This window comes from Clupea harengus, chromosome 4, assembly GCF_900700415.2.
Source record: "Clupea harengus chromosome 4, Ch_v2.0.2, whole genome shotgun sequence".
NCBI lineage: Eukaryota > Metazoa > Chordata > Actinopteri > Clupeiformes > Clupeidae > Clupea > Clupea harengus.
In genome coordinates, this window is record NC_045155.1 from 17966871 (window position 1) to 17982500 (window position 15630).

Below are 15630 nucleotides of genomic sequence, written 5' to 3' on the forward strand. Positions count from 1 at the left end.
GTTCTCATCCAAAAACATTCCTTTGTGAAAATGCTTGTGTTGGGGTGGAGGTGTTAATAGTCTGCCTGCAAATATGATTCAAGGCAATTAGCCCTCCTGTTGACACCTTCAACACAACAATGATGGGGTCATACATGTTAAATGGGCACTTTTTTTGTTCATGAACGATGTGTTTAGCAGCTAAGAGACTCACCTGCATTTACCAAAACATGCTGCTTACTGTTCATATCACTTGTATCTTATACCATACTGTATATATTCTATTTATACATTTTTATATTACCACTTTGCACATACTCTGCACTCTTCTGATTTTGCACTTCTGGTTAGATGCTAACTGCATTTCGTTGCCTCAGTACAATTTATATGTATAAATACATATATATAAACAACCTAATAACCAATGCCATAATCATTTTGAATCTATAGTTATGTTTTCCCCCTTTTTTTTACCAGGGACACCAGCCTTCAGCAGATTAGAGAAGGTGTTGACCAACAAGAGGGTTCTGAAAGATGTGGGGAAGCTGAGCCCTCACTACCAGACTCGTCGTTGGGAGTCTTTCCACAGCGTCATTCTGCGTTTTGCGCCCAAAAACGTAGTCTTTCCTTTTCTTGGAATGTTATGCAGGTAACAGTACGATCATTTTTTCAAAGAAATGTATACCTATTATGTAGGAGTTTAATGTGGCTATAAGATGGACTTTTAAATGTGACTAAAACTAGACTCAAATGTAATGAGACTTCATCGACTAAAACTAGACTAAAATGTTCTGAGTTTTCGTCGACGAAAACTAGACTAAAACTAAGGAGGATAACAATGACTAAAAGTGACTAAAACTAATATGCATTTTCGTCTAAAGACTAAGACTAAGACTAAATCGAAAATAGCTGCCAAAATTAACACTGTAGCAAAGTAATACAGAGGGAAGGGTCATTTATTGTATTTTTTTCCTCAGTCATATTTGTATTGCAGAAATGACTAACTCATGCATAAAAAAAAAAAAACTTACTGCTCTATTCCTCTTAGACGTAAAGGCCCATAATCTGCCCTATAAACAATCGATGCATTCTGTAGTGAGTACACGTTCAAACACACAGGTTCAAGGCCTGGGTGATCGACCATACATGTAGTTGGGTTCTGAAGCTGCAGTAGTCTTCTTGTAACCTTGAATATTGAAAGTGTAAGTGACATGGAATATAAAACAGATGATGACTTCATATTTACAGTGCCATTCAAAATGAATTCACACTACCTGTGGTATCTCCCTGCAGCATACATGCTCAGGCTCCGTAGGCATTTGATCACACTTGCCACAAATACACCTGTATAAACAGAGTTTTAAAAAGTGACAACTTTGCAGGTAAAGTTTATTTGAAAGTTGTGTTCATATTACAGACATCAAATAAGTCATAAGTCATCAAATACAACGATTTAATAAGTAAACAAGGTTTAAACGCTAATTAATGGAGGTCAAAACGTTACCCCCACCCCTGCTTGGTCAATTACTGTTGTAAGATAACACTTTAGTTTACAGATGGAACTTTACTCATGTAGCATTTATATCTTTATGGCGTTCCCGTTACTTGCATTTACACAAACACTTTCACAAACAGTAACTTACATAAACACACTGTATTTGCTACATACTCATACATGCACAAATTATTCACGTATATCGAATCTCTAGCACCACTATGCTCTCAAAACCGCTAACAAGACTGTGAGACCTTAGCCAATGTACAAAAAAAAAAATGTAGAAGTGACAAAGGTAACTTACCATTCAGAAACGTCCTGTTGAGCCCTAACTTCTCGAACTTGTTCGGGAGCCTTTTCTTGTTCAGGGTCTGACTCTGGTTCAAAACGATATGGTTGCACGACGCTATCTTCATCTGCAGTAGCCATATTTCTACAAAGGTAATGGCTAGCTGGGCAGGCAGCAGCTAGGCGAGCGCATCTCGTGGGGGAGGGGGGGAGGGGGGAGGGGGGAGCTGGCTCATTAGCATTTAAAGGAACAGGCACTCAAAACAGGTCAATCTGTGGGGAGGTGTTTTTGACAGGGTAAAAAGGGTGCTGTTGATTCTTGTGGTATTTTGACCAAAATATGTTACAAACATTTCATTGAGACCCCAAGGAACCATATCAACTTGTGGGAAAATGGGCATACGATGGCTCCTTTAAATACAAATACTTCTAAATACAAATACTGCCCATTCCTGGTCCCACTCTCCTAAAACAACATTCGCTAATTCAAGTTTTGACAGTTTTATTTCATATGGAGAGCAAGCAGTAAGGCCGCGAGGAAAGAAACCAAAATGTACACGTATTCAAGTGAAACAACATCTCTCTTCCTTAATTCTTGGAACGGGAGAGAGGGAGCGCTTGTCTTGGAGCAGCGCAAGCGCAGTTTAGCGCCACCCCGTAACAGCGGGCCTTGCACTCCATCGAGCTCGCAGGAGAAAACAAACTGCGTGGGTTACCTACTCGAGGCACCGCTACCACTTGAAGGACTCTCAGCAGTTGTCATATACGTCACCCACGAGGATTGCACGACTGAAAGGTAGATGGCATTTTATTTACTAATGAAGCACGCTAATCTCCGGTCTGGATATGGTTTATTCAGAAGTTTATGTTTTTATTCGAAATTATTTTGCTAGTGATGATGGTTGTGTGGAAATTAAACTTGCTGAGAAGCATGCTTCCACTAATGATGCTATTACGATTTTCATGTTACAATGGGAAACAAAATCTCTTAAAATACGTTTTCCAGCAGCTTGCATGAAATGTAATTTTACTGTTTCTGTTTGTGCGTGGGGTGTACGTTACGTTAATTCTAGAAGATTCGGCTACTTTTCAGTGAAGTTAGTGTCCTGTGTTCGCTAACAGTAATTACGGTATCCCGGTGCATCTAGCAGCAGGCCGAGACAGAGGCCCCGGTTTAGCCAACTGTGACAGACAACCATTTCAGCCAATGAAATTGCTTAAATCACTAGCTGTCAGGAGGTTTGACCAATCAGCTTTCATGAAATCAGAAGCCCTCGCGGTTGAGAAGTGAACAATGTGAAGACTAGCATAAATAAACTAGCATAGCAGATGATTTGTCATGTTACACATACAAAAATGCAATTTTGTCCAAAAGCCTTCAGAAACGACCCCACACGTGTGACTTTACGATAAATTAACAGATTATTTTAGAACCAGACAATGACTTTCAACGTGAAGTCAATATAGACTTAGCCTAATGTTAGCAGTCTGTTGCCGAAAACGTTGCACCCACGTTGCTGAGCTTGCAAGCAAATGTGGTGAGTTATCAAAATTACTGGCGCATTCCACATGTTGTGCGGTATATACTCAAAGAGCAAGGTTTGGTCATTTTTTCCCACTGCGTACTCTAGCTAAATCTTGTATTTAAAACTTCCGTCCGATATTGTCTTTGTAATCGGCTAACAATATTGACAAGGTAAACAACGAGGAGGAAGCGTATTGCGCGCCATTTGCGTCACGCCATATCTGCGATGCGTGCCATTGAAACTCTATGCGTGGATCTTAAAGCGGGCGAAAAGTGATTTCTTTCATTAAAATCAAAATGATATGTTCTGTTTACATATAGCGGCGAACAAGAAAATGCATAGAATAGCTGAGAACGTGACTGTACACGAGACTGGTGGAATAGTGAATACATCATGAGTGCGTAAGCTAAATCTGATTGGATAGAAGCGGAGTCAGTTATGAAACCTTGGCTTGGAAGATATATGATGCACACGATTTATAACTTTTATGTATACATGTATTGCTCCTTTGAAAATGTAAACGCAGTATATGAAGCCTGCTCATGTATTTATTCATAACAGTGCGACATATTATAGAGCAAATACCGCTACGTTTAGTGGGCACTGAATTATGAACATTATCAGAGTAATAAGGCAAAGGTTTAAGAAACATTAACATTATAGGTATAACGTAAAGATCCTCCCTAACACACACTTGTGGGTTATATCTTGTATAGATAATATATAGTCAATGTATCAAATATAGTACAGTTTGTCTATACATCTAGTTAAAGTACTAGGTCATTTTGTGACACCTTTTTACAGTTTACACTGGTAGTGGTGAATTGTAGGCTGTCCTCCCCATATCAACCCTATTACACTATGTACATGACCCCCCCCCCCACACACACACACCTCTCTTATTGTTGGTCTGTAACTGGGGAGTACAAGTGGAGGTTGTAATCAGATCAGATAGTAGCTTACAGGCATGATGCTGTTTACAATAACCTGACTGTACCACAAGTGGGTGCTGAAGAGTACAGCCAAGACATGGTGTGTTATAACCTGCTCATATGACACTGTCATAAACAGCCACAGCTTAAAGAAGGTCAATAAATGCCTAAACAATCATCCACTCGTGAGCCCTTAGAGGATTATAGATGTTCAGCTGTTGTTGCAGCCTCTTAAGACCCTTAAGCATATGCATGTAATGACTGTTTTAATATAAGTTAAAATATGTTCTCTGATTTATTGCTGTTGATAGAGCAGCATGTTCGCATCAGCACCAACAGCTATCGTGCCCTGTTTTTGACTGGGTCCTGATGAATGCCCTGTCCTGCAGGTGGTGAATGTGAGCAGAATGACGAAGACGCCTCCACATAGACGAGGGATCACTTTCGAGGTGGGAGAGCAGCTGGAGGCTCGCGACAGCCTGAAGAACTGGTTAGTGACTTCCTCAAGCCCAACCCCCCCACCCACCCAGTCCTTCCTTCCGTTTGGGACAAAAAGCTATTTTAGCCTGCTCTGATGCAGCTGCCAATGCCCCGAGCCCAATTCATCCATTTTAAAACTGAGAGAAAGCATCATCTGTGTTTAGCCCTGGTTCAGACCTAATTGATATTTAATGAAGAACTCATAGGGAAAAGAGTGCATTCCTGTTGCATTCTTACTACCATCCTTGCGTAATTTTAGTAAACAGTATTTTAGGCTGAAAATCAATCTTAGGTTTGCTAAAAATATGGATTTATGGGGTCCTGTATGATGCTTTTGGGGTTTTTATATTCAGAGTTGGCTCTCCATAAGATATCCATATAGTGGGCACTGGGCGTATATTGTCTCTTGTCATTTGTATTGTGGATACAACCTTTTATTCACAATGTGTTTCTGTAATGTTATAACAGAGAGTATGTCCTTCTCCACAGGTATGCAGCCAACATAGAGAAGATAGATTATGAAGATGAGAAAGTGCTGATTCACTACAGGCAGTGGAGCCATCGCTATGATGAGTGGTTTGATTGGAACAGCCCTTACCTGAGACCCATGGAACGGGTACGGTTAAGGAGACAAGGCCTTCAGGAGAACCGTCAAGGAATGGTGAGTGGTTCTGTGATCAAGTTTACCCCTAAAGCATTTATGGGGTAGGATTTCCAGGACTGGGTATCGAAGATTTCTGAGACAAGTGAATTGACCAGGTGTTAGTACTAGGAACAGGACTGACTGACAGGTGAACAGATTTACAGGAAATGAACATCTAGGCATTGAAATCCCATTCCTCTTGCTCTACACATTCAGCTTGAACTCAATGTTTTGGTCTGAAACAAAATGTATTGTGGTCTAAACTAGTGCTGTCAAACGATTGAAATATTTATTCGTGATTAATCGCATTTATGTCATAGTTAACTCAAAATGAATCGCAATTTTTTATCTATTCTAAATGTCCCTTCGTTTATTTATTTTTTCCATCATTTTATTTTTACTTTAATGCCTTTATCAACATGGAAAAGTTGATTGGCTTGCTTTATGCAAATGTTTTATTTTATTGAAAACCAATATTGCCAAACAAAATAAAATTATAAAGTGCACATTTCAGGTAAACAAGGACTCAGCCTATAGTGCAGTTAAACCATGGCTTAATATTTTCTTTTTTTCAAGTTTGCTGGGAACATAGCAGTCAGGCCTCTTATTTCAGAAACATTGAACCATAACAGTTAGGTTGCCAATAAAAGGTAAACCTACTACTTCTTTGCTTTCAGCCAGCTGCCTGTTGACATTTTCAGACAACAGTGAAGCTCGCTTCTTTTGCACAACACAACTTTTAAAAGTAAACTTTCCATTCAGAAGCTTTTTTTCATCCATTTCGCGGTATCGCGCTCACCATTCACTCAAACCGTAACTTTAGCCTACTACACAGTTTGCGAGGCCAAAAAGAATGTTAATCTAAAAAAAAAAAAAAAAATTATATAAAAAAAAAAATCCCGTTAATCTCGCGATAAAAAAATTAACGGCGTTAATTTGGGTTTGCGTTAACGCCGTTAATAACGCGTTAAACTGACAGCACTAGTCTAAACGCTAATCCACTGGTTTGATAATGATGTGGAATATTCCCCTGTGTCATGTTTGCACTGTATCAACGGTAGAACAGACTTGATCAGAATGTCTACTTTTGCAGGGTTTTCAAGTTAATCAGAAAGTTTTGGCCAGCTGGTCAGATTGTCGCTACTATCCAGCCAAGGTTCGCTCAGTCAACAAAGATGGTAAGCACCTGTAAAATGACAGTGTTCAGCCATATGAGAATGCATTAGTTGTTTGTAGCTATGAGTTGAAACGACTTCTTTGCCTGATCCTTCATCCTAGGCTCCTACACGGTTAAGTTTTTTGATGGAGTGGTGAAGACTGTCAAGGGCATCAAAGTGAAACCTTTTCAAAAGGAGGTAAGAAGTTCTCAGTAGTTTTGGTTAGTACTTAAGTAATATTTGTGCCTAGGAAAACATGTATTTGACTCGTGTATTTTGCTTTCACTACACAGAGAAATTCTGGAAGGTCCGGCCAGCAGGGGAGGAGGAGAGAGCCGAATGGCAAAGACTGGAGACCCAAACCGAATGGAAGCGGGCGAATGAACGGATCCCGACACAGCATATCTGACCATGATGGAGAGAGTGAGATGGACGATGATGAGGAGGACGTCAAGAGAATGAAGGACGATGGCATCGAACTGCTAAACGGAACCCAGAAAAAGGAAGCGGAGAAGTTGTCCAACGGAGATGAAGAGATGCGGTTAGACGGCAAAGCCGAGGGTCAGGATCCTGAAGAGAAGATGGCAGTGGTGAATGGAGATGGGCTCCACACGGAGTCACCACAGGAGAAAAGTAAACGGCAGAGGGGCAGCGAAAAGACCCCCGAGGAGGAGGAGAAGGAAAAGGAGGAGATGAATGAGGAAACCTCAGGAGAAAACCCTGGACTAGCCAAAAGGACCAGGAGAAGCCTGACCGAAGGTAAACCAGGGCTGTCCGAATGTTAGTTTTGAAAACAACCCTCAGCCTTTGTTTATGAAGGATTTCACAATGTTCATAAATGATTGGGAGTCTGAAATAGTTCCACAGCATAAATGTCTCACACCACAGAATATTGAACAGGTCAGAGAAAGCAAAGCCAGAGGTAGCCTCAGGGAAGCGTCAGTTGAATAGAAAGCAAAAATGAAGAAACGAGAGACTGAACTGAGAAGGGAAAGCGTAGAGGCAATGCACTGCTTAAGTTACGTAACCACTTTAGGTTCTGCTCACTGCCAAGCTAACGTATGGGGCTAAGCAGAGTCATGCTGAGGCAATGGCTTCTCTTACTCACAGAGAAAGAGGGCCAGAGCAAGGCCAGCGTCCCTCAGCTCAGGAAGAGGAGAGCGTCCCTTGGACAGACACCGCCTCCCAAGAGGAACAGGAGGGACACGAGCACAGGTCAACGATCTTGCTGACTCTCCTTCATTCACTTTGAATGAAACCATCAATCTAACTCTATGCCACTGTGTAACCTGCCCTCTAGGAAAGTTGCTTCTTGTCTATGCTTTGCTTCATTTGGCACTGTTGTAGTCATGCAAAGTACAGCACATAGGCACAAGACGGGGACAAATACTTTTGTCATTTTTTTGTATGTTGATACATTTTTATTCATGACAATAGCATTTAAACATATTGTGCAACCATACAGTAATTTTTTTTTTAGCCTATGGAAATAAGGGCTATTAAACGGTACGTTGAAAATTGAAGTCTAAAGTGATTTGAAACTCTCTTCCTCAGACCGAAGCAGTCGAGCCCAGAAACAAGCCAGATCAGAGTCCGTCCCAGCAGGTTCGGAGGTAATCAGTAAAGAGCACAAAGGCCTAGTCAGCCCATCAGAAATCCCAAAGCCTGAGGCAGGGGCCGTGCCTGCACCTGATCTGGGTAGGTGTCCATGGACATAATTACCAGTACTTATCACATGTGCTGTGTTCCATAGTTATAAAAATGTGCAATTATGTTTGTTATATTAAATCCCTTATTATACCATTTCCACACAAGGCACACTTGCTTTGTGTATGTCATAGGAAGCCGTATCCAGTTGCTTGATGCAAAACACTGTGATTGACTTTTATTGTCTGATAGTGATACGCCCCAACCTGTGGATGGCCATGACTCATGGCGGAGTATGGCACCAGTGGTTACAGGAGGCTGTAGTTAATCAATCTATTTATACATGCATTGAATTCTTTCTGTTTAGCCACTCTCGTCAGACAACAAATCCATCTGCCGGCCACAAACAAATACAGCAGAGAACCACGTGCGTATAAGATTACACACATGTATATGCTTCATACACACACATCCACTCAACACTAAATAACTACCATAAAGCTAACATTAAGACATTCTACATCTAATCACCTGTCCGCTTCTATGGTGTGTAGTGTATAGGGTCATCAAAAACCAGCCACCACCAATCCTGTCCATTGAGTTGGACCACAACCCCTTCAAGTGTAAAGTGGCGGGCTGCCTGAAGTCTTTCCGCAAGGCCTCCCTCCTGCACTACCACATGAAGTACTACCACGCCGAGAGCGAGCTCAGCCCACAGCGCAGCATCCAGACACGCGCCTCTGAGAAACAGGCTGTTGGCATGGAGACACCACGGCGACGGCGCACAGTCTCTTTACGTGAGTGTCTCTTTGCTTTGAGCCTCAGTGACGGCATTCTGAATGTTGGTGTTGGTCATCTGAGTGTTTCATGTTTTGATATCCATGTTAACCATATGTACAGGTTTCATATATTGTTCATGATTATTTATAGCATGCCTTGTTTCGCTGTGTCTGCAGACTCCCCTCTGAGTGACAGCAAGTCAGGCCACCCACTGTCGCCCCCTGTTGCCAACGGGGAGCACCGACAACGGTTGCCTAACAGCGAGAAGAGCAAGGAAAACCAGCAGATGAACCGCAAGTCCACTGATGATCCAGATGGCAAAGCCATGGAAATAGGTTGAGCATATTACATTTATCTCAGTAGATACCTCCATGAAATACATATGTTAATGACGGTGAAATATACCGTACTTTTTGTGCTGTAGTAAATGTGTAATGAATGAATTGGGAACTCGTGTATGTGTTTTGAATTAGGCGAACATGAAAAGGAGAGGTTGAGAGAGAAAAGGCAGAAGGACTTCCTACGGATCAAACTGAAGAAAAAGAAGAAGAGGAAGAAGAAGATGATGAGGTCCAAGTCAGGTGAGGAGCTGTGGATGATGTGTCTGGTTTCTGCTGGATCTATGGCTCTGCTGCTTTCTCCCATCTCAGGCCCTCATAGGACAGGCTGCTTAGATGCTCAGATTTCCATTCATGTCTGCCTTGTCTTCTGCCTCTCAAGAACTTGTAGCTGAGTAGGACAGATGTCTGTTCCTATCAGTTTGAAAATGGAAAGGTCTTAAAGAAGCGTTATGGAGTTTTTGTCTAAAACTAGTGAGCTCCCTGGCAAAAAAGCATGCCCACGCCGTGCCATCACCACCAACAGCCCAGTTGGCACTGAAGCTTTCTAACAGGCTGACTGGCATTTTTTGGCGATACACACTACATAGTTCATAGCCTGAACGACAAGTGTGTTTATTTGTCCTTCACATGACCATATTCTATAGAAAATAATTTGAAGATGATGCCAAAAGTAGTTGCTCATTAAAACATATCTCTCAAAGTGGCAAACTGTTGCATAGAGTTGCTTTAAACATTAGTTTAGTTATAACATGTAGACATCTAACATAGAAGACAGTGTCTTGACTACTGCAGCTGGTATACATACAATTCAAATGCTATATTTGGGATCAGCATTGGAGTCCATTCCTTTCCTGGTTGTCTCTGAGATCTGTTGCTTAAACCTCCTCCTGTGTCTTACTAAAAGAACCCCAGTCATATGAATGCCTATGTGTGCCATAGAGGCTCCTCCCAGCATTCTTTGTGTTAAGTGCGCTAGTTGTTCTTTGTCTTCGGCAGCTGACCCTGTCTTTGTCGATTCTTAGACATCAGAGCTGCAGCTCTAGCTTGGTGTGCACATCTCCTAATGCTTGTGCGCAATCTGCTTCCATCCCTGACAGACTATAGCAGCAGTGAGGAGAACATTGGCTTAAATGCTCCTCACTGCACTCTGAATTTGGCCCTCAAATTACCCCTCTCCCACAAACACAACAACTCGGAACCCCACACACAGACGATGCTCAATGGTGGGTACTGAGACGAGAGATGTTTTTGCTTCTCCTTTGTAACTGTTACTGTTGTAACCCGCCTGTCTTTAGTTCTTCTGTCTGTGTGTGTCTAGTTTGGTCTCTCTACCCCACCACTTCTCAGAATTCAGGTGTAGCCTTGTTCAACTTGGTCACATGTTGACCACTGCTTCTAACGTTGCATGTCTGTCTGTTTCCTGCTTTTAAGCTTTGCAAATTCACAGACTTTTAAGTAATTGTGAGAATATCTGTGACTCCTGTACCGAACCATGTATTTTGCTGACATTGTTCTAGGTGAAGACAGTGCCAGTGAATGGTCAACAGACAGCCCCACGTGGAGTGAGGACGAGCTGGAGGCGGAGCTTGACCTGACCACACCCCTCGCCGAGCAGGGTGTGGCTGTAGAGCCTCATGGAGCAGAGATTGTGCGCTGTGTGTGTGAGGTGCAGGAGGAGAACGACTTCATGATCCAGGTCTGACCACATATGTAGTATGAGCTCTATGCGCTCGTGTAGATCAACTGGTAGAACAAAAGCCAGACAGAAATGTAGTGTAGGAATTTTACTTTGACAATATGGTCCGGTAAATGCTGTTCACAATGTTAAACTTTGCAGGCTTTTGGTAACTTAAGTTATACTTACGTTTTTCGGACCGTGAAGTCAATGCTAAAGTGAAAAATTCACATAAAAGGGCTTTAAAACCTTTGTCCTCAGACTAGTGTGTAATGTATATTTCTACATGAAAACTTAAGATTGTATGTACATGGCAATGAGTGTTGTTTCAGCTAGTAAGACTGTGGCCTCCTCTGACCGTCTTTTCTTGTGTGTGTGTGTGTTTGTGTGTGTGTGTTGTAGTGTGAGGAGTGTTTCTGCTGGCAGCATGGAACGTGTATGGGGCTCATGGAGGACAGTGTGCCTGACACATACTCCTGCTACATCTGCAGAGACCCCCCTGGTGAGTGTGCATCTGGTCGGGGGGGAGGGGGGGGGCTTCAGAGGCTCTGTGTTGTCTCAGGTGGTTGTTGATATGGGCTTTCAGGACCAAATATTACACTAGACTAGAGCTTGTGTTCTGTTGAGCTTCATGACGGACATAGAAAGATAGCTAATAGACCAATATTGAAGACCTCAGTACTGCAATATAAATACAGTTTGTTTTCATGGCATATTTCTTGTAAAGGTTTGTCAGTATTGTGCTTTGATTTGTAAATGAATCTCAAATTCAGTCCAATGTTATTTACAGTTAGTAGGTTAACACTTTTATCAGTGGGTACTCATGGGATTCAGTGGCACTACGGAGAAACCAGATGCTAATTAAAAGAGCTAGTTCATTATATTTGTGATGACCGTGTGCTTTTCTGTGCGTGTTCATGCTGTGTGCAGCTCAGAGGCAGAGCCGGAGGTACTGGTACGACCGGGACTGGCTCAACTCTGGCCAGATGTATGGCCTGTCCTTTCTGGGCGAGAACTACTCCCACCAGAACGGCAGGAAGATAACAGCCACGCACCAGCTGCTGGGGGACGTGCAGCGCGTCTTTGAGGTTCTGAGCGGCCTGCAGCTGAAGATGAGCATACTCCAGTGAGTGCCAGCTGCTTCCCTGTCGGAGCTAAACTTGCTCATTGGCTGGGGTGGTTCTGTCTTGGACATGGTCAGGGGATCAGTGGCAAAAGGGTCATGTATTGATTTGAATTATAGATTCTTTGTGATGTGAAGTGGTTGTGGATGTGGTCAGTTCATGGACTGAGTGTAGATGTAAATTAAAGTCGATTTTTATTTACAATGTCGGCCAAACCCTCTCAGGTGATACAGTGCAGAGATGTTTTTGTTTCCCATGTTTGGCTTGAGTACATAGGGGTGTTTATTTTTTCAAGTGTTATGAGGGTAATTCTATTGTTGCTAAAAACATTACAGTTTTATGAACTGAATAGGAAAGATAAGATAAGATCCGTTCTATGATTTAAAACTAAATTAATAATAATAATTGAATTAAAAATGAGTTAGTTTGCTCAGGTTTATACGGTATAAGATCAATGTTTGTGCATGGCGTTGTTTGATATAATGAAACGCATAACTATTAATATGGACACTCATCAGTAACCCACCCTCACCCTTCAGGGCCCAGGCACACCCTGACCTGAAGCTGTGGCGCCAGCCCTGGAAGCAGGCCGAGCACTCCAAGAGGAAGGCAGGCCCGTCGGAGCCAGAATCGGCAGCCCCCTCCCCGTCCCCGTCATCCACAGACCCCTACATCAGGACCTCCGCCGACCCAGAGAGCCACGGAAGATGGGAAGCATCCTCCCAGGACAAGCCGGGTCGTGTGGCCTCCTTCCAGGACTCCTACATAAGTAGCGAACACTGCTACCAGAAGCCTCGCACCTACTACCCGGCTGTGGAGCAGCGCCTGGTGGTGGAGACGCGCGGCGGCTCGGAGCTAGAGGACAGCCTGCGCAGCACCGAGGACCTGCTGGAGATGGAGCAGAGGTACGCCGGCGAGGCACTGGGCCGCGACTGGTCCAAGACTCAGATGGCCATCAGCGTGAAGGAAGAGGACGACAGCAATGCCAAAGTGAGTGTGCCTATAGTTTACATAGATGCCACGTAGTCTGTGGCTGTGTTCTTATGACAGACAAAATAACACAGAAACGCAAGGACATTTTGAATAAATGCATGGTCACTCAGAGAATTTTGTAAATGACCAGTTTATGACCATAAAAGCTAGTCTCTAGCAAACACCAACACATTTATATCCATCTTTATCTTTGCTTGAAAATGATCCTCTTCACAACGTTGTGTGTGAAGTGGTAAGTAAGTGTATTTGTTAAAGTAAACCAACCAACCACTGATCTGAAAAAATTAAAAACGCCTGCTGGGATTGTGCGCTCAGGAGCTGGAGTGGAGTAAGATGCTGCAGAACGGAGAGGTGGAGAGGGGCGGAGAGCCTGACGTGAAGGTGGAGGACTTGGAGGACAACGTCGACCCAGACCCTGACCTGGTGCTGCAGCAGCAGTGGCAGCTCAACCTGCTAGACCACATCGATGCCGTGCAGGACGAGGTCACCCATCGGATGGAGCTCATCGAGAGGGAGCTGGATGGTAAGAGTTCTGATAAGTTTAAACATTATCATTATCTTGATGAATGATTTATTACAAAAATAACTGTAGTTGAATGATCAGCTGAATTTGCTATGAGCTTAGACGAAGGCTGCACTTCTGCAATAACAGAGATACTGAAGAGTGCCTTGACAGACAAAACCTTTGAGAAAAGTACCATCTTTCTCTGTTACTCTGTTCTGTTCTGAGCGTTCTCTGGTTGTCATCTTCTCTGTACTCTGTAGTGCTGGAGAGCTGGCTGGATTACACAGGCGAGCTGGAGCCCCCTGACCCGCTGGCCCGCCTACCTCAGCTCAAGCACCGCATCAAGGAGCTCCTGACCGACTTGGGCACCGTGCAGCAGATTGCAGTCTGTTCCTCGTCCACATGATGGCACCACACCTCACGGGGTGCCAATGGAGCAAACCAAGAAAGCAGACTGGCACTCCACAGCTAGGCAGATTAATAATAACAATAATAATAATAATGATGATGAAAAATAATAACCACATAACGAAAGGCATCCATCCACAGCCCTGCAAGAAAATAGAAACAGTCCCTTGGGCTTTCTGTTGAGCAGAACTGTAAATGGGCAGATACGGGGGTGATGACAGGAGCAGAGAAACATTGTAATTTTGGCTTATGCCTTCCCCAATTAAACCTTCTCCCCCCTGGTAATGGAGGCGTTCTAGTGTCCTTTACTGCTTTTCTTGCAAACTTGAGATGCAACAGAGGGCTGCAAACATGCAATGCAAGCAAGAAAACGCGGAGCACAAAGCCTTGTTTTAGCGATGACCTTTTTATGTATGTCATAGGGTGTCCTCTCTCTCATAGTCACTCAACATGTCTTGTAAAATATCCTCTTCTGAAGTGTATCTATGTTTTGTTAAATGTTCTGTGCAGTGAATGGCTTTGGAATGGAGACATAACGACTCTGGCAAAGAGCTAAAGCATAATGTCAATTGAAAAAGAATATATATTTTTTATCTGCAGGTCTTTGCATTTTCCTTCTATATTTCTACTTAATACAGTATGTAATATATCCTGGTGTTTCGTCGCATCAAAACTACTTGCTGAAAACAAGGGGTTGACTTGATTGTCATGTTGATTTTGAAATTATGTCACTTTTTGTCCAAAAATAGTTATGCAGAATCTGCATGTTATATTAATAGAAACTGTACTTTTCTTAATGATTACGGCATATAATGGTAATGCTCTTTGCTGTCCTGACTCTTGCTTATTCCAACTGAAACTGTCCGCTTTCTATGTGACCCTAATTGAAAGATGTCACCCTGTGAAATAATCTTTTCATTTCATAGGGAATTGTATAGTACTTTTATATGTTTTTATTTTGTAGCATTCATATGTACATTTAAAAGACAAAATCTTGTATTGACATCATAGCCTACTAGTACAAATATGTCTTTAATTCTTTTTTTTTCTCTGTCAAAAGGCACCAGATGCCAGAATTTAATTTATTGTGCTTGATTTTATTTATTGACTCTATGTGAAATGTTAAGCTGAGAGTAGGTGTCTGCCTAGCACCCAGGGTAGTACTTGGAGAAAAATACTGCATATGGTGTGTGTCGTGTGTGGGCCAAAGCCCACGACCATATGGCTCCTCCGTGCGCAGGCAAATAGAGGGACGCTCCCAGTTTTTTAATTGTTTTTATGTTCGTTTTTTTTTTTTATTCCATGTCCAGTATTCTTATCTTCTTTTTGTTGAGGAGTAATCTCGTTGCTTTTCAATGTGCACGTTTATCTGTCTGATTTGTTTGTTTCTTGTCTTTGTTTATGCCTTCTTACCTCTGCATGTAGAGTATGGTGAGCTTGGGCCACTTTGTATTCTTTCCTTTTGTATAACAGCCAGTGCCCCTTGTTATCATCATATCATTTTTTGTATCATATTTTGTCCCCTGCCTGTCCAGAAAAAATAAAGCATTGTATTCAAGAGTAGACACGTATTAAAGCAAACTGTTAGTTTTATTATGATTGAAACCTAATGTGGTTTTCTTTTTATGTATGGGAATCATCAGAAAACTGATATCCT

At 42.4% G+C, this 15630-nt stretch overlaps 1 protein-coding gene across 4 annotated transcripts; it reads left to right on the forward strand.

Moving 5' to 3' along the window:
- Positions 1–2353: 2353 nt before the first annotated feature.
- On the forward strand, positions 2354–15572 carry phf20b (PHD finger protein 20, b). Of its 4 annotated transcripts, none has more exons than XM_012834578.3 (19): positions 2354–2558; positions 4610–4710; positions 5190–5361; positions 6437–6521; positions 6622–6698; positions 6794–7259; positions 7611–7715; positions 8055–8198; positions 8515–8574; positions 8702–8944; positions 9104–9262; positions 9401–9508; positions 10366–10491; positions 10786–10964; positions 11346–11445; positions 11874–12069; positions 12607–13057; positions 13376–13583; positions 13826–15572. In XM_012834578.3, exons 2-19 carry the CDS (start codon positions 4628–4630, stop codon positions 13969–13971), a joined length of 3108 nt encoding a protein of 1035 aa, XP_012690032.1. In that variant the 5' UTR covers positions 2354–2558; positions 4610–4627; the 3' UTR covers positions 13972–15572. The 4 variants fall into 4 exon arrangements, with proteins under 4 accessions (XP_012690032.1, XP_012690033.1, XP_031422387.1 ...); XM_031566526.2 differs by lacking the exon at positions 2354–2558 and adding an exon at positions 2741–3300; XM_012834579.3 differs by lacking the exon at positions 10366–10491 and having other exon boundaries at positions 2355–2558.
- Positions 15573–15630: the final 58 nt, after the last annotated feature.

Excerpts from the sequence above, each read along its gene's own strand:
- phf20b (XM_012834578.3), top strand. The coding sequence starts at position 4,628 with ATGACGAAGACGCCTCCACATAGACGAGGGATCACTTTCGAGGTGGGA. Across the intron at positions 8,199-8,514 it reads CGTGCCTGCACCTGATCTGG|CCACTCTCGTCAGACAACAA; the intron begins GTAGGTGTCCAT and ends CTTTCTGTTTAG. Across the intron at positions 10,492-10,785 it reads CACACAGACGATGCTCAATG|GTGAAGACAGTGCCAGTGAA; the intron begins GTGGGTACTGAG and ends ACATTGTTCTAG.